This window comes from Gymnoscopelus braueri (genome assembly GCF_963280865.1).
Source record: "Gymnoscopelus braueri genome assembly, chromosome: 23".
Taxonomy (NCBI): Eukaryota; Metazoa; Chordata; class Actinopteri; order Myctophiformes; family Myctophidae; genus Gymnoscopelus; species Gymnoscopelus braueri.
The window spans coordinates 24,924,225-24,946,842 of NC_137625.1; the positions used below are offsets into that span (position 1 = coordinate 24,924,225).

Genomic DNA, 22,618 nt, shown 5'->3' on the forward strand with positions numbered 1-22,618 from the left:
AACCATTTGTAGCCTTTTGGGAGTGAGTGAGTGAAAAGCAGTGTATAAATGCAATGCATCATCAATCATTATATGTATATTTTCTTTTCATTACTGTCAATATATGAACACACGAGCGAGCAGCTATGCTAATAAGCAACGTCTCCACGGCGATAAACAAAACACTGCCAGCTCAAAATTGACAGCAAGCTCAAACACAAGAGGAATACAACCATAAAACAGTATTTTGGTCTTTTTTTTGGGGGGGATGAAAATAAAGGATTTAAAGTATACTTTCATATATAGCAATAAAAAATAAGTAACATCTCAATACTCCGATAATAACTCTTACATTGATATTGTGCTCATTAGGATTTCTATCTTTTTACATATATTTATATTAATCTTTATAGCTATTTATGTAGATTTATTTTGTTTTTGTTGTCATTGTATTTAAGTCCCCATGCCCTAGGAACTACACTATACCTCCAACTGTCTACAGTGCAAGACCTCACCAATATGGTTGAATGGAGACCTCACCATCGTGGCTGATGAATGTTTGCTGAAGGCAATGTGTGGTAGATGGCAGGACACTGTATGAGGTTGACAGTTAGCACCACGGACGGTCAGGAGGGGATGTGAGCCCACTCCAGGAAGCACTTGAATGGAATAGTGAAAGGAGTGAAACATTGAACTGTAGAATAAGGAACCTTTGACACAGAGAAGAGATAGACAGAGGACACCCTGTAAAGTACCGAGAGGTCGTCAAGTTGGGAAACAGCGTCATTATTATTATTATTTTTTCTCAGACTTGGGATAGTGGTCCAGGCTATTTTGGGGCGCAGTGGTTCAGACTTGTCCTGTCCGATTCACAGATAACCGTCCACAGATTGTTTGGATTGATTTATCTGTATGGATACAGTAGTGTTTCAATCCAATTCTGACTTGATTCAGAATGGTTAAGGGGTAATGGTCGGAAAAACTCAGGTCTGCGTGCTGGGGCAGTCCTGATTCACAGAGGCCCAGAGTGTGTTCTACGGGTAAGCCACAGCGGCCTGTTTCTGGGCCAGGCGTCTTAGCTCCTCCCTGATGGCCTTGATGAGAGAGGCGGAGCTGTGGGCAGAGGGCGAGGCATCCTCTGGGGGGTACTCTGGGGTCGGGGAGGTGAGGAGCAGAGGAGGAGCCGAGGGGTCCCGCAGCGAGGAGCTGGGCATCTGGAACACAGATGAAGAGGAGAACTCTGGAAACGACAGCACCTGGAGAGAGAGAGAGAGAGAGAGAGAGAGAGAGAGAGAGAGAGAAAGGAGGACAACAAAGGTTGGACAAAAAACCTTTCTACTGCAACACAAACCCTTGTTTGGATAAACAGTGGGGAACTCAATTGGGTTAAGGGACTCACACTTTCTCTGCTGGCTCCTGGTCTGGACAGATCCTGGTCTGAGTGCTGATGGTTCCAGCTGGAGCCGGTGGGGCCAGAAACGCTGCGGCCCACCCCAGGGTACGCACTGATCTGACTGGACAAGCCCACCTGGGTCAGGTGGTGGAGCTGGGCACCTGGAGAATGCATATTCACCATGGAGACAAATCACTGCATGTACACTCAATGCACACTCTTCGGGTCAATTTAATGTTTTGCATGACAAGTCACGTGCCTCTGGAAACTCATTCACAGAGAGGGTGACAAAATCTCCTTTGATCAAACTAGTAGAGCAGATAATAGGAACAACCGTTCATTTTGTGATTCAAGCGTGAAATTTGGTGTGAACATTCCTCTGGGTCAACGCTTTGACTTTTTAAACCTAGCCATCCAAAAATCCAGTCACTTTTCAAGAAGGCAGCCGAATTAAAAAGTCATATCTATATTTCTTGCACATTGTAGGAAATATTTCACCATTATAGATATATAGATATTGTTTTGTTTGTTATTTTAAGTTTTTTATTTTAACTGACTGACAGAGATTTGTGGAATTTATAGTTAGATGTTGCTACCTTGCTGTAGCCCAGGTCTCCCTTCTAAAAGAGATTACGGTATTAATGTCAATGGGCAATGCCATAAGTTTCAGAGGGGTTTTTAAACTGTTCTGCCATGGGGTGGACGAGAGAAGAAATGGGGTATAATCCTCAAGGAAGAGTATATCAACAGGCAGCCAGAGTCATGAAGAAAGTAGGCAGGAGTAAAAGGAGATGAGTGGTAAGGGTAAGAGAGAGGTGGCGAGGGCTAAGGAAAAGAGTATGAGAATTTGTATGTGAGGTTGGACACCAAGGAGGGAGAAAAGGATTTGTAACGATTGGCTAGACACTCAGAGTCACTGAGATGGAAAGGATGTGCAACAGGTTAAGGTGATATAGGATAGAGATGGAAAGTTCTAGCAAGCGAAGCCAGTGTGTTGAGAAGATAGAAGGGGTACTTTGAGGGAACGTAAAGTATGTGTCAGGAGTTATTTGTGACAGAAGGGTACCAGTGAGAGGGAAGATGACGGTAGTGAGACCAGCCATGCTGTACGGCTTGGAAACGATCGCACTGATAAAAAGACAGGAGGCACAGCTGGAGGTAGTAGAACTGATGACGCTATGATTCTCATTAGGAGTGACAAGGAAGGACATCATCAGAAATGACTAAATGAGAGGGTCAGCCCAGGTTAGAAGGCTTGGGGATAAAGCAAGAGAGGCGAGGTTGAGATGGTTTGGACATGTGAAAAGTAGGAATGAGAGGTACATTGGGAGAAGGATGCTAAAGATGTACTGTAGCTGCCAGGTAAGAGGAGAAGAGGAAGGCCAAAGAGGAGGTTTAAGGATGCGGTGAGAAACGACATAAAGGTGGCAGGAGTCCAGCCTGGTCACCAGAGAAAAGGTTGTTACTGCATGTGCAGTCACGAGGAAGGCGCAGAGAACAGAACCAAATGGAAAAAATAGAATACATTTTCAGAAGTTTTTTTTTTCTTTAATCCCTGAGTTTGCCTGTGAGCACAGTTGTATGACGTATTTTAATTCTGATTATAAATGGTTCAAAAACATGCTATGGGAGTGCTAGTTGGTGATTTGGTGATTGACCTCACAAAAGTAGCCTATAGGCAATATGCTGAAAAGCAAAAAAAAAAAGTCTTATTTTGGCAGCCATCTTAACACATCGACCGCCAGAGGTTAATCTCATAATGTACTCACCAGTGCCACGGTGTTATTGTTGTTTTTTTGTTTTTTTCATGTCGCCATAGATCTTGTTAAAATCCTTAAGATTGAGCCGTACACGGTCTGTTTACTTCGGCGACATCTCACTGTATCTCCCAGTGAAAACCACGTGTCAAACGGGGCATCCATGTTGTAGTTAGAGCGGATTACGTTAAACAGTTATATGCGAGGAGAAAAAACTACAGGAAGAGAATTGAGTTTCAGTTTCGTCTGTAGAACGAGGGCGGACGTGATCGTCAAAACCGGATCCCAAATAATTATGTTTCCGGTCATCAAACCGGAAACGGAAGTGGATCAAAAAAATTCCGAAAGTGCACCCGGAAATTTTTAGCGCGAAAAGACCGTGGACCGTAGGGCTACGGTCTCGGCGCTTAACAGTTGGATTTAACGGACCGTAGGACTACGTTCTTGGCGGTTAATGTGTTAAAATAAATGGCTGCCATCTTTGATTTATGATTGGCCTGGTTTCCTAAATCGAAGAGTGACCTCCAAAGATGATTTGTACCAAATTTTCCGCTTGTATCACCATTTGAACGATTCTCCCAAAATATTGCTGTTATCCGCTGCACTGAAATTTAATTCATGAAGAAACATATTGACATTTCGGCCCCTCTGGACCTTCATCAAGAGACACTCGAATAAAATTTATGCTGCTGAGCAAGAGCAGTGTGCAGGATTTTTCTACATGAATATTTCTTCATGAATGGTCACTTGTTAATGTCCAATGCACCTGCATCTGAACTAAGTGGATGTGGAACATTTCCTTTGCAAATTATTGAGCACATACAATATACCACACAACTGATATCAGACCTAATGATTTGACAGATAAGTTTCATAGCATCCTACCTGTGCTGCCACCCACTGGGCGTGGTCTGGAGGAGGAGGGAGGGTCATCATACTGCCCCCTGCTGGAATACACTGACTCCTGCAGCTGCTCACTAGCAGACACATAACCACCTGGCCCCAAGCCTTCCCTACAAAACATACATCATCCATGTAAAAATCAACTGTGGCCTTAGTTGAGCCACGATGTGAATGGCAAACTATGTATGTCCATACATTAACATCATGTTTACGTGATCTCTAACTCAATATCTGACATACAGTATGGTGCAATGTGGTCCATGGTTAAGGTCAATTATTGATTATCGTGCATGACTTCTGAACTATTCATCAACAAAGCTTGTCTCAAGCCATTCTTTAGGACATGCATGGGCAACTGGCGGCCCGGGGGCCACATGCGGCCCCCACCTTCACTTAATGCGTCCCGCAGGTTAATATCGGAATACTGATATATTATTGATTTCAGCTGTTACAATTCCAAACATGCGAACATCACCCGCTTAAATATTAGTAGCTTAATGACTAGTATTAAAATTCTATTGTATTTTTTTCTGTCCAATGTATTTGTATTTAGGTTCATAAAGTTAACATAAGTATAACTAAATGCATTTGAAATTAAATAAAAATGTTACTTTTCAGGATTCCAATTAAAAAATAGCACAAAAAAAAATCTGGATTCCAATTCAAAAGAAGCAAAAGTAGCGGATCTACAAGCTCAAAACGCGTCGCACAGCGACGCGTTTTGAGCTTGTAGATCGGCTACTTTCGCTACTTTTGTGTGACATAAAATGGCGGAAAAATATGCAATGTGGCCCTCTGGAGTGAGAGTGGAAATATAGTGGCCCTCTCCATCATCAAAGTTGCATCACCCCTGCTTTAGGAGATGATGTCATCTGGTGATGAGCCACACTGCTCACAAGTTCAACTATGCGTTTCACTCTCACATCAAACGCAAAGTCACTCACCTGTCTAAGAGGCCTTGAACTGAACTGGGAGACATTCCTAACTCTGCGTACCTCTGGAGAGGAGGGAGAGAATCGAATGAGGAACAAATCCTGACAGGGAATTCAGACATACAAGGAAGGACCGTGACTTGAACGGCAGGGAGGATTGAGAGTCAAGACGGTACTCACCGCAGAGAAGGGACTGTGCGAGGGGGCCGCCGGGTAGGACCCCCACTGCCTCCCCGAGGGCCGTGTCTGAGGGGAGGGGCTAGGCAGGGCGGGACTGACTCCTGTCAAGCCGGCGCTGCCCTGGGAGGAGGGCGACACCAGGGCAAAGGCGTCGTCCAACAGAGAGTGCATCTGCTGCCGCGCCTCCTCAATAGACGGTTGAGGGGGCATGTAGGGGGGCGGAGGAGGGGCGTCAAACACCTCATCGTTAGGTGAGGGGCTGCCGTGGTCAGGGGGTAGGTCAGGGTCAGACTGTCAGAGAGAAGAGGCAGAGTTAGTGTGCGTGTATGTGAGTGTCTGTGTGTACATGTATTTGTGTATGCGGGGGTGTTTAGTGTGTTTAGTGTGTTTAGTGTGTGGGTGTGTGTGTGTGCAGGTGCAGGTGCAGGTGCAGGTGCAGGTGCAGGTGCAGGTGCAGGTGCAGGTGCAGGTGCAGGTGCAGGTGCAGGTGCAGGTGCAGGTGCAGGTGCAGGTGCAGGTGCAGGTGCAGGTGCAGGTGCAGGTGCAGGTGCAGGTGCAGGTGCAGGTGCATTTGTGTTTGTATGCATGTGTGCATACTATACTACGTGCGGCAAGCCACTGAAGCTGTGAATGAACAGCATACATCTCACCATATATGCCACGTTGTTGAGTCCGGGGTATTTCCTGTAGGTGGCGCTCTGGTCGGTGAGTAACCTATCTCTGTCTGTGTCGGGAAGACTGCCGTTCCCTGGCTGTCCTCTTCGCACCCGAGGGGAGCGCCTCCCTCTGGAGATACACAAAACAAAAATCGAATGGAATCAAAGGTAATTTCTCAAGTGAACGATATGGCACAGTAGCTGTTTTTTTTAAGCTGGTAATGAAATGGTTGATGTAAAACACTGCTCCCATAGTGAGTATCTATAGAGACACAAGTCTACGAGAAATAATTAATAAATATATAAAAAAAGGAAAAGGTATTAAAGCAAATATACTGTAGGTAATGGAAACTTTTCTGTCCATGTCATGGGATCTTTAAGCTGAATCATCCTGTGAGTCTGTGTGACCTCTCACCTCTTCCTGGAGTCGTTGGGGGTCGGAGGTGAGGAGACGTCTGTCTGTAGGATGCAGTCCATGTGGTCATGGGCGGAGCTGTAGAGACGCTGGGCTGCTCCTCCCGGCACCGGCCCATCGCCGAACGCATCCAAGATGTCATCCATGGAGGGGAACTCACACTGGCCCCTCCTCTTTGCCCGCTGGCGCAGTTTGTTCCTGTGGTGCTCAATCTCTGACTTGTGCCTCAGGGCAACCTGCAGGTACACACAAATATGCAAATATTTGTAATAATAAAAATGATAATGATAATAATCTTTATTTATATACACTTCTTATACAAAAGAGTGCAGCTCAAGTTACTTTGCATAAAAAAAGACGAGGAGGAGACATGCGGTTGTCTACACCCTCCTCAAGATCAACCAGTACAGGTCAGCAGTGAACTCGGAATTGACATAATGACAAAGAATTGGGAGAACATTTTAAAGAATGGTTAAAGATAATGAAAAATAGTATAGTAAGTTGATAAAGTATTGTAACAATTAAAAATAATTAACAATAAATGAAATTGGAGCAAAGATAAGATCAAATGTTAGGTGGTACATGGTACAGTGAGTACACTACATGAATCAATATGCTTCCCCCACCTCGGTATTGACCCTCTCGGTGAGCGTGGGGCTGGGCTGGGACTGGCTGTGTGTCGGTGGGCTGGGCCGTGGCTGCATGGCGATGAGCTGGACCTTGTTGGCCTGGCGACGCGTGCCGTCCGACGAGCCGCGCGACAGACGGTCTACGTGGTCAAAGATGGAGGAGGAGGAGAGCAGCTCGTCCGGACCGCTACCTGAAGGAGGAACTAGAGGAAGGGATGAGAAGATTGAGAAAGTGGGGAGTTGCATGCATTGGAAAAGAGTGTCGTCGTTATCACATAATACTGAGTTCAAAAACTGTGTAAACATACCAATCTTGTTGCGGCCTGTGGTCCAGAATAAAAGAGAGGAAGAAAGACATAATAATGAAAAACTCTGACAAAGGAACACAGATAAAGGCAGACACAAAGTTCAAGGTCCAGAGTGACACCATTATTTTCCTCTTGAAACACTCTATCCCTCCATCCATCCTTCCTCTCATCCCTCTGGCTCTCTGATCTAAGACGGCATCTTTCCCCCCCTTCCCTCCTGTCGTTTCTCTTCTCGCTTCGTTCCTCTTCCTTTAATCAGCGGTTCCTACTGCTGAGTCAGTTATTCATCTCAAGGGCACATGCACAGGCCATCAGTACAAATTCACACGTGTGACCGTGCACACTCAAGGACATACATGGATACTGAGTCGCTGTTGCACCTATGCTTTCTCCCCCTTTTGCTTTTGAATCACAAAAACAGTGTGATGTAGTCTCTCTGTCTCTCTCTCTCTCTCTCTTACACACACACACACACACACACACACACACACACACACACACACACACACACACACACACACACACACACACACACACACACACACACACACACACACACACACACACACACACACACACACACACACACACTTCTAATCATCATTACTCATGAGCACTCTCCTCCAATTATCCTTGACATTTCAACATGCACCTCACACATGCACATTCAGAGAACTCATTGAGATGAGACGGCGTCTCTTGCCATTTTTGGGTGTCTTTCGGTGCTGTTTTCCCTCACTAGGCGTGGCTACAGGTCGGGTGCTTTCTTCTGCTGATTCTCTGCCACTTGACTGGTCGCTGCCTAACGAGTCCCCATCTGATGGACTGAGTCTGGCCAATAAAAAAGAGCACAATTGTGTACTGTAAGCACACAGTATCTTGCATGTCTTGTGTATGAATTCTAACAGGGTTCGATTTGTAAAAAAAAGGGGTATTTTCTTTACTCTCTTAAGCCCTATATACTTCGTCCTACAACAAGCAGCGAAAATAGCCGATGTACAAACTCACAACACGTTGCGAGCTTGTAGAAGTGCTATTTTTGATATTATCGAACATAAATATCAAACATATCAGACGGTCTACATTTACCAAAGGAAATTTATGTAAATTATTTAATTCAGTGTGACCCCAAGCAGGGATAACACATTTCCTCACCGGCAATAAAAAATGTATGACCAGATTTCAAAAGCAGTGGTATGGATTTCCCCCCCATCCCCCATAGCAAATCAAACCCTGAATGTGAATCTCATAATATGCATATGTATATGTTCTGTATGTTATGTATCAAACTTTGTAGTTTTATTCTCATTTATTTTAAATAAAAAAATTATATAAATCAAATCAAATTATGAATAATAATAATAATTATTATTATTATCATTATATACTGTATATGGTTAAGTTGTCTCTATGTAAGTATAAGCTGTGTCTGAAGTGCATATTGCTGACCTTCCCCTGCGACGGCTGGTTCGAGCTGCCTTGGTGGAGGAGCCTTTGGATTTGGGAGTGTTCAAGTCCCCGCCATCAGAGGGCGTGGCCTCCTTGACAGGAACAGGAAGGGAGCCGGGTTCCTGGATGACCATGATGTCATCTTTACTGTGCTGGCCTAGATGCAGCTTGGCAAAGTCAAAACCTTTTACACTGGGAGCTTGCAGCTAAAGAGAGAGAGAGAGAGAAAGAGAGAGAGAGAGAGAGAGAGAGAGAGAGAGAGAGAGAGAGAGAGAGAGAGAGAGAGAGAGAGAGAGAGAGAGAGATGGCATGATGAGTAGCATAGTAGCCCTAGCAGCATAATAAGATGGGCTACAGGTATAGATGAGCGGTAGTTGTTTGGTGTACCTTGCGAGAGGCCCGGTTTGAATCCATGCTGTTAACCATGCGTGTGTATGTTTGTCATTACATTATGATATTGCAGATATTGTCTGCTGGCCATTAGCATTGCCTGTATGTGTTTACAGTATACTTCTGTGTATGCACACACTATATTATCTGCTGTATGCGTAATAATATTTGTATGTACACCGACCGACCATTTCATGTGTCTATGTGTGCGCAAGCATGCATGCCATACATATATGTATCCACGTACGTGTGCATAAAAACAACTGTGTCTATGTGCAACAGGGGAATTCACTTTGCCCAGTAGGAGGACTGCTGTATGCGCTGGGACAGTGGTTGCCAAACATTAGGTCGGCACATATTTTTGGGAAAATATCCAATTTCTTTTACATTTCCATTTTTTTTTAAAAAATTATCCCAAAATATTTTCAAAACGTTGGGTCCCAAGGGAACACTAAATGAATCTTTTGGGTCTCGAGCTGAACATGTTGGGAACCAGTGCAGTAGGGTGTTGATGATGATGAAGTGCAGCTGACCGCTTACCTTCTGTCTCTGCTGGATGGTGTTGATGGCGTCCGGCTGAAACTCCAGCTTCTCGGAGCCGCACAGCTTCCAGTAGAGGATGATGATGATGAAGACAGCCAGCAGGACAGGTACCACCACACCCACGATGAGCCAGATACTGCTGCTCTGGGTCTCAGAGGGCGGCACCGACAGCGTCTCTACAGCTGAACACAGTATCGCTAAATGTCAATGTCCTTCGTTAACTGGGGGTGTGGAACTCAACCCATTAAGACCGGGAAGGGAACGCATCTGTGTGTCATTTTTAGATTTCTTTGGCTATTCAAAAATAGCAGATATACAAGCTCATAGCGCGGCACCGAGTGCCGCGCTATGAGCTTGTAGATTTGATATTTTTGAAAAATCGTGAACATTCGTGGCAAAAGCTTGGATTTTATATATTTTTTAAAGCGAACATTTGTAAGATATTTAGTTCCAGGAACCCCCAGAAGCAAAGATTTGAGTTACAAATGTCTGCCAAAAAAAATATAAAAACTTTTCATGATTTTTCAAACATTTTTGAATAGCCCAACGAAATCTAAAAAATGATGACACAGATGCGTTCCCGGTCTTAAAGAGTTAAACTGAGTGTTAATTTAACTCTGCATTTGGTGCAAATGTAGCCAAATGGATCCATATATCTTATTTTTTGTATATTTATTGTCTTTTTGGTATGGTTAGGGCTGCTATGGTAAATCTCTTAGCTGACATAACCTTTTATTTACAGCTAAAATAGGAACCAGACTCACGTTGGGCTAGTGGCCTCTGGACTCGGTGGCCCAGTACGATGGCAGCTCTCTGAAGGTCAAGGTGGTTGAGGGTGGCAGCAGTAGACTCAGCTGGGACACGTTCTCCTCCCGGTCCCTCCACAAAGTACAGCACTTCCAGGGGGCGCTCTGCGCCTGACAGCCTCGCAACTCGCACCACCTGGGAACAGCGCACATGGAATGTCACAATGTGTAAGAGTGTGGAATTTAAGATGAATTTTAAGATAAGAATGAAGTAAAAACATTGAGAGAGAGAGAGAGAGAGTATTCTATCCTCCGTGACATACAGCTTTCCCATGACAAAAACACAGGTGACTCCAATAAGAGATGAATGAGATTGAATTGAAGAAAGGAAGGGAAAAGCAAATAAATAACAGATCGAAATAATATATACACGTATGTACTGTGTGTCTATGTTGGTGTATGTGTATGAAGTTAAAGTTTAAGTTGTGTATTGTCACATGCTTGCACACACAATACAGTTGGTAGAAACATTGCAGGAAGTGAATTATTCCTCAACGGCGTGGGCATAAGAAAATAAACTAACTTTAAAAGATAAGGCAGTGTGTGTGTGTGTGCGTGTGTGTGTGTGTGTGTGCGTGTGTGTGTGTGTGTGTGTGCGTGCGTGCGTGCGTGCGTGCGTACGTACGTATGTACGTACGTGCGTGAGTGCGGCATGCAATCGTGTGCACATGTGTGCGTGCGGGTGTGATTTGTTGTGTATGTGTGTCACTACGTGCAAAAGTGTGTGTACTAACTGTGTGTACCTGTAAACTGCTGTTGCCCACAAAGGTAGATCTTTTCCCTCGTCGCTTGGTGCTCTCGCCCAGTCCCTCCTCCAGCAACAGCGCCAAGCGTCTCTCCAAGCGAGCTTTGAAGCTCCGCTCCGCTACCATCTGCTCCTGTACACCCAGTAGAACTGAAACACACACACACACACACACACACACACACACACACACACACACACACACACACACACACACACACACACACACACACACACACACAGACACTCAGCTGTAGACCCTACACTCTACAGAAGTGGATTTTATTCCTTATCCAGGGGACATTTTCTAAAAAAAATATCCCTAGTAACTAAATTGATTTAGCACACAGCTACAGTACTACCAGTGTTTTAGGCTATTCAACTAATAGCATTTTATTCAGCCTGCACTACAGTATATTACATTGCAGGGATTTTCGAGATCACAGTAATCATACAGCTTGCAGGCTGATTAGTCCTAGTTGCTGACAACAACAAAAATAATTCTGAACTGCGGTTTAGCATCCACAGCCAGGTCATGATGACCTTACCTGTACGGACCCATGTAGAGCGTAGATGGTGAGATGTATTCAGCTCAGGGTAGTGGAATGCTGTGGAAACAAGGATGCACAGATTACTCAACGAGGTGCGTGGATGCGTATTGTTTTTATATACTTTTTTTCCGTATTTCTTTCAGAACATGTGTGTGAGTGCGTGTGTGTGTTTGTTTAAGAGGGCACGGTGTTCTTACGCTCAGCAACCTGCAGGGTAGGAAAGCCCAAGTAGAAACTGAACTCGACCACAGTGAGGTTCCTGAGGTGTTCGCTGACCTCTGACCCAGGCAGATAGCCCCTCCCATCACGAACTGCAAAGGTGATGTCTACCGGAACCTTTTTCTCACCCCCCGGTGGCCGGATCACACCCATGGTGATATTCAGGAGCTGGAGAGAAGACAAAAGGTTACACTGAGGACTTGTCTGGTTCCGGTTTCCCGATGGGGGGTCTTGAGGGGGGAATGTAGCAGAGTAGCTCTAATATCTCCATTGGCCAGGTGGGAGTCCCCTTTGGCTGAGAGAGGAAGATGTTTGCTTTCCCATGCAGCAGACCAGGGGTATGAATCCAGGTACATGTAGTTGCACATACACAGAAATAGCGGTCTTTGCCTTACTGTATTTCTTATGACATTTTCATGCTTTATTTAGACAGGACAAAACAAGTCTAGGCCAATACTAGCTGACACATTAAACGAATGAGACAACAGCCAGGGCTCCCAATAGTTGAACAAACTCAAACTCACCTGCACAGTGATGTTGCCCAGCTCGTGTGAGCGTCTGCGTGCCTCTGCATAGGCCATCGCTAGCCCCCTCTCCACTCGCTCACTGAAGTTACACACTCGCACGTCCACATGGCTGGGCACGAACTGCAGCACAGAATGGATCTGGTACTTCAGGTCAGGGATGGTGTAGAGAGGGGAAATGGTGGGTATGGGGCCGGAGCTTCTTATTGGACGCAGAGCGTTGATGACGGACATGGCAGTGAAAATCAGTGGTCCCGCTACGACACGGAAGGCAAAGCTAGACGGAGTTCTCAGGAACTGGCGGGAAAAGACAAGAGAGTGGTGCATGGCATTATGAATCATAACAGAAATATTTGCAACCACTATCATTATTTCCAACAATTATTGAATCCAAGCTTTCATGAAGCAAATTACTGACACGATTCCAGTGATTTCAAAGTATACCTGAAGTTCTACTGAGCGGTTGAATTCTTTCTTCAGAATATCTCTGACCTGAGTAAAGCCAGTCGAGGACCCTTTGGAGCTGACTATGGGAGAAAAAACAACAACTTTTTATCAACTATCAATGATATCCATTAAATACACAGGATAACGAAGTTCATAAACAAACGCAAACAAAACAGATTTTGCCAATAAAAAACATACTTTTGTTCACCTACTAGCGTTACCATTACTGGGGAGCTATTGATTTTTATACATAATATAACATGACAACAGCCATTTCATTTACCAACATTAATACGTACCCGGACTAGTTTTATTAACGTTGGCAGAATCTGTTTTGTTTGTGTTTGTTCATATGCTTAAAGTGTGATTTTGAGATGTGTCTCGCCACACAATGATAGTGAATGGAATCGCTACATGTGCTTTCTCGGCCAGGGAGCACAGAAGCAACAGATAAAGCTAATAAACAATATTTGGACTAATATCATGCTCAGGGAAGCTATGCAACCCAAAAGTCACTTTAAAAGCCTGCTGTACACACTGAGCTAAAGAAACAATCATTTCTTTAGTAGTGCTACTAAGCGTACCGTTGTCTTACCTACTCTGACCAGATACATCTCAGGCTTGGTGACATTACACAGGTACTGTCTGGAGGGTGGGGACTGTGCCACTCTGGGGGTGGTGACCGGTGGCACCCGGGTCAAGCTGATCACCGTGATCTGAGTTGTCGTGGTAACAGCTGTTGTGGTGGTGGTGGTGATGGTGGTGGTGGTGGGTTTAGTGGGGGTGGGCCTGTGGGCAATGGGAACCCTTGTTAGAGGCGGCGGCTTTAGCGTGATGGTGCCTGGCTCGGCCGCGTCTCGCCCGGGCGGTCTCTCAGGGCGTTCGGGGCGAGCGGGTGGCCCCGGGGGCGGAGGGGGAGGGGCCCCGCTGGTAGTGTTTGAAGGGGGGCGTGGGATGTATCTGCCCGGGGTAGATGGCCGGTCCTTTGGCCGGGCAGCAGGAGGGGAGGGGGGCGCCCTGACCGTGGGCCTGACCGGTGGCGTGGGGATGCCCTGCCCCCCCGCCAGAGTGGGAGAAAGGGAGAGGGGAGGGGTGGGCCCCACCGAGGGTCTCTTGGGCTCCCGTCCCGGGGGAGGACCTGAGCTAGGGGACGGCGAAGGGGGATGAGTGTGCGTGTGCGCGCGAGTGTGCGTGGTGGTTGGCGTAGGGGTGATGGCCGGTTTGGCGGTCATCTGCTTGACCCGGTCCAGATCCAGCCCGGGGCCTGCTTCCCCATCCCTCCCCCCCTGTGTCCCTCGCTCCTGCTCTCTCTCTCGCTCGCGTGCCAGCAGGTTGGTGTAATACTCCAGGCTGTTCATATCTGGCAGCAGCAACTCAGTGGGTTCCAAAGGCAGCATGTCCTCCAGGTCATAGTCCTCCTCCTCCCAGGCGGGGAACGCGTCCGGCCGGGCCGGGTGGGTGTGAAACCCCACCCTGAACGGGCCGGCGGGGGTGGAGGCGGAGGAGGAGGGAGAGAGGTGCGGGCGGGAGGAGAGCGGGAGCGTGGGCCGGGAGGGGAACGAGGTGTCGTAGGACACCCAGTCGCTGGTGTCGTCGCCGTCCACGTCGTCGTAGGGGTGGCTGGGCAGCGGCGTGGACAGCGCCATGTCCTCCCCGTCCGGCACCATGAAGGAGAGGGTCTCCAGGTAGTCGCCCGAGCCCCAGGCCTCCTCCAGGGAGGGGCCGTGGTCCCAGGGCGGGGGCGGGGTGAGGGTTGGCTGGCTGTGAGGTGGGAGGGGAGGGGGCTGGCTGGGGGACAGTAGGTCTGGGGGCCTCAGCAGCAGATGGATGCCCTGAGCGCCCGAGTCTGGGTCCTCGGCCGAGCCCACACCGCCGTCATTGCCCTGGTAACCGGCTTCTTTGGGTGGGCTGACGCCCGGGTGTCTGGATGAGGAGGATGAAGACGATGAACGGGGTGCGCGATGCGAAGGAGGCTGTGCCGTCCTGTTGAAGTCCAGCCCACCTGAGGAGAGAAAGAGAGAGAAGAGCCACATTGAGCCACACCAGAACACACAAAAAACAAATGTCTGTCTGTCTGTCTGTCTGTCTGTCTGTCTGTCTGTCTGTCTGTCTGTCTGTCTGTCTGTCCACAGCTAATCTAGAAAACTACAAAGCAGATCGCGTTATATTTCGTGTGAACACAGACAGACAGCAGGCGTCATAAGGTCCTCTATTCTCAAGTATTACAAAAATCTGACTATGTCATTTTTTGGGAATTTATAATCGCAGAGCAATCGTCCCTCCAAGCTATGGGATGCGTGTCCCGTGAGGTTATGATGACAGGAACTAGCCAATAGGGTGCCTGTCCATCCAGCTTATGGAATCTACTGTATACTACTAACTAGCCAATTATAACGCTACTGTCCCTCCGGCTTATGGTATGTACTGGTACTCGCCAACAACAGACATGCAATTGACCTTTCTCAAAACCCTGCCCCAAAACGTCTGTGTCTAATCCTACCTTAGTAACCAGTTGCTACTTGAAGAAGGTCCTTCAAGCTTTCAAAAAATTAGGAAACGGTGTGCAAGAGCATGACTCGTCTACAAAGCGGTCCCATTTTTGGATGAGTTTATACCCAGACTGACTTTTTTCATAACCACCACAGAACCGTCCCAAAATAAACTTTTAACCATCCTAAAGTGAATGTAGATCGTTCTTATTTGTTTGTTACTGTAGATTGTTTGTTTCATTGTTTGTTTTATTGCTGGTAAAGTATGCTTGGGCAATCCTTTCTAAATTCATATTGTCATTCGTGGCCACTAGAAGACCTGATTGCCAGGGGACGGCAGGAGTAGGAGGGGTGTGGGTGTCATCATATAAGGTAAAGTATTACCATATGTCATTTTGCTTCATAACCTATTCCATCCACCATGTCTTGCCAACTCAGATGGCTTGCTTGCAGGATGCTAAGTGAAACAAAACAATTCCCTAAAACAATCTGGCTTAGGAATTAGCACCCGTTTACAAACCTGTACAGTTTGATGGCAGTAACAGTAACTAAGGTGGGTGGGGCTTTTGGATTGATTGACACCAAAATATACATTCATAAACATGACACCAAAAGACAAAACCAAATCATGAAGCTTCAGCCCCTTTGACAGTGTTTAGAGTGCTGACATTTACCAATGCATGCATCAAGACGCCCAATACAGCACAGTCTTGAAATCACTATGTGTGTGTATAGTATGGATTGAGAGACCACACTGTCTCTTTTATCTCTCCCTCAATCTCACGCGGATTGTCACATAAGCACACACAGGTCGGTCTCTTTCCTGACACTATTCTGGTATAGTCTGCCACCTTTCAGATATAGCTGTGTTCACTACTTTCCAGTTTCACACTGTCAACTTTTGTAGCCGTAATGACATTACACCGCTTAAGGCTAAAACACACTGGCTGCGAATGGTGCGTGTCAAAACTTATTATATTTGAATATATTTGAATATCTGCCAATTTTTAAGACCAATATTCGAATATCATTTCTGAGGAATGTTACCAGCCCTACTTCACGTGCACCAATGATACGTCAATGACGCATCACTGTGCTGTACAGGCAGTGTGTTTTGCGCTTTACGTCCTCTCGCAACAGACTCGCTAAGTGAATATGGGGGCAGCGAAAACCTGACACTGCATTCACATTGCAAATCTCAACTTTTGATTGACTAGTGATACAAACTGACACAAGGAATTAATCAGACTGTGGTTTACATGAGTAATGTAAGTGAAAGGTAAAGGAAGGTAGACAATGAATGTGTATGCGAGAGACAGGGAGGCAGACAATAGAGATGATGTACAGAACAACTGGTAATCACATGCTGGCTATACTTTCATGGCTGTATAGCTGTGCATATATTGCTATCATTATTATTATGGCATGCCTAAGATTTGTGCTCTACTGAGCAAACTCTTTTCTACTTTTTGCCGTTCATTTTCTGCTTTAATTGAACTTTTACACTGTTTTTATTCCACTTGCTTTTATGTTGAGCGTCTTTGAGGATCGTGAAAAGCGCTATTCAAATTAAATGTATTATTATTGTTTATTGTTATGAACTAGGGCGATGCCCGCTAGGAACATATGCCCTCTCAGTTATGGAATACCCGAAACTGTTGTAAGGGTACTTAGTGCAGTACCCATCATAGTACTTGGAGGCCAGTCTGACAACAGTACAATGACATCATATTGGCATCTCCATACAGTATGGGCATTAAAAGGACACAGACAGATTGACAGATACACAGATATTTGTGGATTTTTGGTTCTGAACAACTGCTGATCCGACCGACTGTACAATGCCACTTGGCACTGTACTCCCTTGGGCCCTCAGTGATATACACACCAAGTTTGAAGTAGATCTATTACATGGTTCTCAAGCTATGCCGGAGATAGTCACACAGACACACACGCAGAGATTTTGAGCATTTAGTGTCTAGAGGCCGATGCCCGTTGGGAACAATGCCCATTGGAATGATGCCCGTTGGGAACGCATGCCCCTCCGATTCTACACTACCCGTTGTACCCATCGTACACATTGTCAGAGACCTGTTGTACCTGTTGCCAGGGTACTTAGTGCCGAACCGGTTATCATAGTACTAGGAGGCCAGTCTATGACGCCAGCACTATGAAGACATATTGATGATATCAGGCATCTCCATGTGGATTTGTAGATTTATCAATATTTTTTGGAGAACCGCCGATCAGACCAACTTTACAACAGGCACCCCAACCCCTCTGGTCCTTGGTGTCATTGGACAGATACACAGACACGCAGAGATTTCATGATGTATTTAGGGTAGACAAAATAAGATAAAGGGCCTTTGAATCAATGCACTTTTTTCATCCAAAGTTCGTTTTTGTAATTACATGAAAATTGCTGTAGAGAACCTACAGCAATTTTCATGTAATTACAAAAACGAAGTAAAATCCTGAGCGTTCATTTAACTAAATGGGCACTGTAACAAATTACTTTTCCTTCTTGGAAATTATGTATACTTTCAGCAAGCCTCAGTGCGTTTGTAACACATTTATACACTCTCAGAGTTAAACAAGGACTATTTTACTGTGCACTTAGACCTAAATAATACTTTGTCGTGCGACCCGATGCTCGCCAGAAATTAGATTTTTCTGTGTAAAAATGGGATTCACTGGAGGAAACCCAAAGCATCACCCTACTACATCTTTCTCTCCAATGTTCTCTTTTCTCCTCTTTCACTCTTCTTTGGATATGTTTGATTCTTTTCCTTCTCCCCTCCCCTTTTTTAAATCATTTTATCCTCTACCATGCCCCCAAAAAACACACACACGCTCGCGCACGCACGCACGCACGCACACACATACTAAAACACACAGAGTAATGAATCATTGTACACAGCATCCTCCTCCATCTAGCCTTGACTGAGATCCTTTCATCTATTACTGTGTGCGTGTTGCCGTGGTGACGTTGTGCTTTGCGGCAGTGTCACGTGCCGGATGGCGGTGAGCTCATTGGTATGCTGTAGACATCGCTCTCACAGGCACTCCAGCCCCACAGCATGCACGATCAACACACACTGTACTCACACACACACACACACACACACACACACACACACACACACACACACACACACACACACACACACACACACACACACACACACACACACACACACACACACACACACACACACACACACACACATTTCTATAACTATACTTGTGAGGACATCAATATTATAGGATGGAAATTTTATCATAACCCTAACTGTTTCGCGCACAGAAAATAGCAGATCTAAAAACTCACAACGTGTAACACTGCGATGCGTTGAGATCCACTTGTAGATCTGTTATTTTTGGTAATTGTAACTCGAAAAATATAGTTTTTTTTACCATGAAACAACCATTTTTCTTGTGAGGGCTAGGAAAATTGTCCTCACAATGTGTATTTCTCAAATTCTACTATACTTAAGGGGACATTTGGTCCGAGTATAGTAATACAAGTACTGTACACGCACGCACGCACGCACGCACGCACGCACGCACGCACGCACGCACGCACGCACGCACGCACGCACGCACGCACGCACGCACGCACGCACGCACGCACGCACGCACGCACGCACGCACGCACGCACGCACACACACACACACACACACACACACACACACACACACACACACACACACACACACACACGTTCATTCATTACAGTGAGATATAGTAGCTTAAGTGGGAAAGAGAGAGATAGATAGAGGGGCAAAAGAGGGAGGGAACCAAAGGGGAGTAAAGAGAAAATAGAATTAGAGGAGAGCAAGACAGATACAGGCAGGAGAGATCAGAGACTGGAGATTGGGTTTCCAAGAATAGCACCACATAGCACCATTCAGTCGATCCACATCACTTTGATGACAAAAATCTAATCACCAACGCAAAGAATGCCTCACTTAAGTCTACACACACACACACACACACACACAATCTAACTTCTCGATCCATGTGGCGTGCGTGACGTTTGCAAGTGTGTAATCTAGTCTGTGCGTGGGATCTCTGTGTATTTCTGTGATCTTGCTGAAGTGATGCGTCTAAGGGAATGTGCGAGCTGCTCACAGCGTTCTGTCTGTGATTACGGGGGATTACTCTGTGGAGTTGTCCCGTGGGTCTCCCTATGCCCAATGACAACAGTGATTCACTGAGATGTAGGACTGGGGACAGTGGGAGTTATGACAAAAAGAATGATTGCATCACAAAAGGAAGTGTCATGTTGAGAGTGGGACACAGCATCCTACGCACGGTGCTTCATCCACTGCACTTATCAGTTTGCCAAGAATGAACTAAACCAGCCATTTTTTTTTGTTTCCTACATTTAAAAAGACACATAAATAATATATTATTTCAAAAGATTAAAAAACACAACCTATATATATATATATATATATATGTTACAGGGTGAATGGAGAACCAGGGTGATTGAAGAAGGCTCGCTCGTTTTTACCCACCCAGCAATTCTGTAGAAGAAACACTAGAGGGAGCCACAAGCCAGGCTTGTGCACAAGCACATATGGCCGTGACCACCCACACACACACAGTCACACACACACACACATGCGCGCGCACGCACACGCGCTCATGCTTTCAATGGACTGTTAAGATACTTTTATTGTGTTCTGCTGGCTTTTGTTTTAGTTTCTCCCTGACACACACACACACACACACACACACACACACACACACACACACACACACACACACACACACACACACACACACACACACACACACACAGTGATCCATGAAAAGAACTATTCTGTCCCTATCGGTTTACAAATCAAACGGCGCTGAGTCGACTAGTGGAGCGTCGGCCGGTCAGTGCGGGCACTCGCGCCCGGAGGCGCGAGGGCGCACTTCCTCGGCCTCAAGCTCCACTAAGTCGGCGCGCCGTGCGTGTGAACGCGTGTTCAGCGTTCCCCTCATAGATATTATGGTTGCTATGTGGGGGGGAACAACAAAAGACAGGTCTCCACTCTCCGTCGGCGCATCAAAGCCCCGCCTCTCCGCGCTCTCCTTCTCCTCCTCCTCGGAGGAGGAGAAGGAGAGAAGGAGAGGACGGGACGGTTTAAAACGCGAGGAGGAGGAGGAGGAGGAGGAGGCTCCTCTTCCTCGCGAGCCTCGCGTAATAACCCCCCGCATCGCAGCGCCGTCCTCCTCCTCCTCCTCACGAGCCTCGCTAATAAACCCTGTCTCGAAAAGCCCCGCCTCGCCCCGAAGGAGCCCCGTGCCTAAAAACGAGCGCTCTGTCTTCAATCACCCTGGATCTCCATTCACCCGGTGACATATATATATACACAACAAAAACTATTACAACTTTTCATCAATTAAAAACAATTCCAACATTTTCCAACAAGTATTTCATAAATCATACATACATTACCGTACAAAAAAAGTTTAAGAACTAGTGAAAATAGCAGATGCTTGTAGATCTGCTATTTTCACTAGTTCCGGGCAAACGTCTTATTTCTCTATTGGGTCTTGAGCTAAAAAGTTTGGGAACCACTGAACTAAACCCTAATTGCGGTACAAAATGCCAACTGGTGCGCTCGGGTGGTGCATGGGTAAAGCTCCTGCCGGGTAGATAGGATTTTGAATCCTCTGCGGTGTCTCCGGCTTGGCCAGGCGTCCATTAAGAGCACAATTGGCCATGTTCATGCAAGGAGGGAGTCTGTTCAGTGGGGTGTGCATCTAGGAGGAATAGTGTGAACCTCCACATGCACTACGTGTTCCCGGTGAAACTTCTGACTGACAGGTGAAATAAAACGGCCTTGGCAACACACATACCGGAGGTCACACATGTCTGTGCTCTCGCTCCCTAGGACCAACTGTAGTAGTTGCGGTGACAAGGGACTAGAATACACAAGGAACAGGTCATTGGCGAATAAATAATTAAAAAAGGATACCCTTTGTTCAAAACTGCCCTAAAAGAGTACCTACAGGTGGCTGCCATTCGAAACTGGCCCCTGTAAAAGTCAAAACCTAACAAGAACCTATATTTCTTGTTTTTCTTTTTCCTAGACTGTTTTTATGATGTTCTGCATAGTAGTGTATATCTGCCTGTCATTTAATGTCACTATGAATTGAGTACAAAGGACCCCAATGGAAACAAGCCAATGGCTTCCTTGGGTTTTTTAATTCCTATTAGCTGATATTGTATTGAACTGTACTTTCATGTGCTTTTTTCTGCAAACTTCTAATAAAGTATTCAATCGATCAATAGAAATAAAGCGAAATAAATTGCCAACAGGTCCTTTCTGTTCGTGGACCTGGCAATTATTATTATATAGCAACTTACCTGCAATAGGTGAGCCTGAAGCGGCCGTGGAAAGCAGCGTGCCTGCTACTACCACCACCAGCAGCGCGCTAGCTGTGCGCGGACACGCAGAGTTTCGGGGGTACATCCTTGAGCTCGCACCCGCCAGGATCACAGGTTCCATGGCACGCCAGTCAAATTAGGTCTAAACAGTGGTGCGATGCCATCCCTCCTCAAAGGGCCACCTGTCTCTGCCCGGTATGATCTTGGTTGGTCAGGAGGGCCTGGAAAAAAAGGAGAAGAAAGGGAGATCAAGTCTTTGGGCCAATTAGCCCATTAAGACCTATGGCCGATTCTACAAGTGCCTTCTAAGATTTTTCAAAAATGTTCAAAAATAGCAGATGTACAACCGATCTGCTATTTTTGAATAGCCAACGCTAAAATCTAAAATGACACAGATGCTTTCCTGGTTTTAATGGGTCCGATTAATTGACTATATATAGACACACAGTCAAATCCCCACTGATAGTTTAATCCCTTTGTAACCCATGTACAACCTTCATGGGTCCATTTGGTTTCATTTAGTAGCTACATTCTCAGAGTGAAAGCTGCAATCTGTACTGTAACGTTTATGTCCTACTTGTGGTTCAAGTCAGTCTCCCATGAGATATTGACTTTTGAGCTGCAGGCTCTGCTTGTCAAACCAGTAGGTGTCCTACCTGACACTAGAGTCTAAATGTCTCAATGGAAGAATAGGAAGATCGCTTCCAACAACTGCAGAAGATGCCTAGTTATATTGTATTAACATACTCTACCACACAGCTTGGTTAACATTTTATTCATTCAAGTAATAACATTTCCGGATTGCAGCTTCAAACGGTAACAGGACAGGTGGGCACTAAAACCATCTGAGCACTAGGGGACAACTGGGCACCAATACCATCTGGGCACTAGGGACATGTGGGACCTGGACA

General features: G+C 45.9%; 1 protein-coding gene across 1 annotated transcript; it reads right to left on the bottom strand.

Moving 5' to 3' along the window:
• Positions 1–1,013: 1,013 nt before the first annotated feature.
• LOC308079600 (UPF0606 protein KIAA1549) lies at positions 1,014–21,828 on the bottom strand (the record flags this gene model as incomplete). Its single annotated transcript, XM_080421150.1, has 19 exons — positions 1,014–1,235; positions 1,379–1,533; positions 4,015–4,142; positions 4,977–5,029; positions 5,145–5,435; positions 5,750–5,930; positions 6,216–6,451; positions 6,842–7,047; positions 7,844–7,983; positions 8,602–8,807; positions 9,532–9,716; positions 10,299–10,476; positions 11,084–11,235; positions 11,634–11,693; positions 11,834–12,023; positions 12,380–12,676; positions 12,824–12,906; positions 13,422–14,828; positions 21,687–21,828. The coding sequence occupies 19 exons, from the start codon at positions 21,826–21,828 to the stop codon at positions 1,014–1,016; spliced, it is 4,512 nt and encodes a 1,503-aa protein (XP_080277276.1).
• Positions 21,829–22,618: the final 790 nt, after the last annotated feature.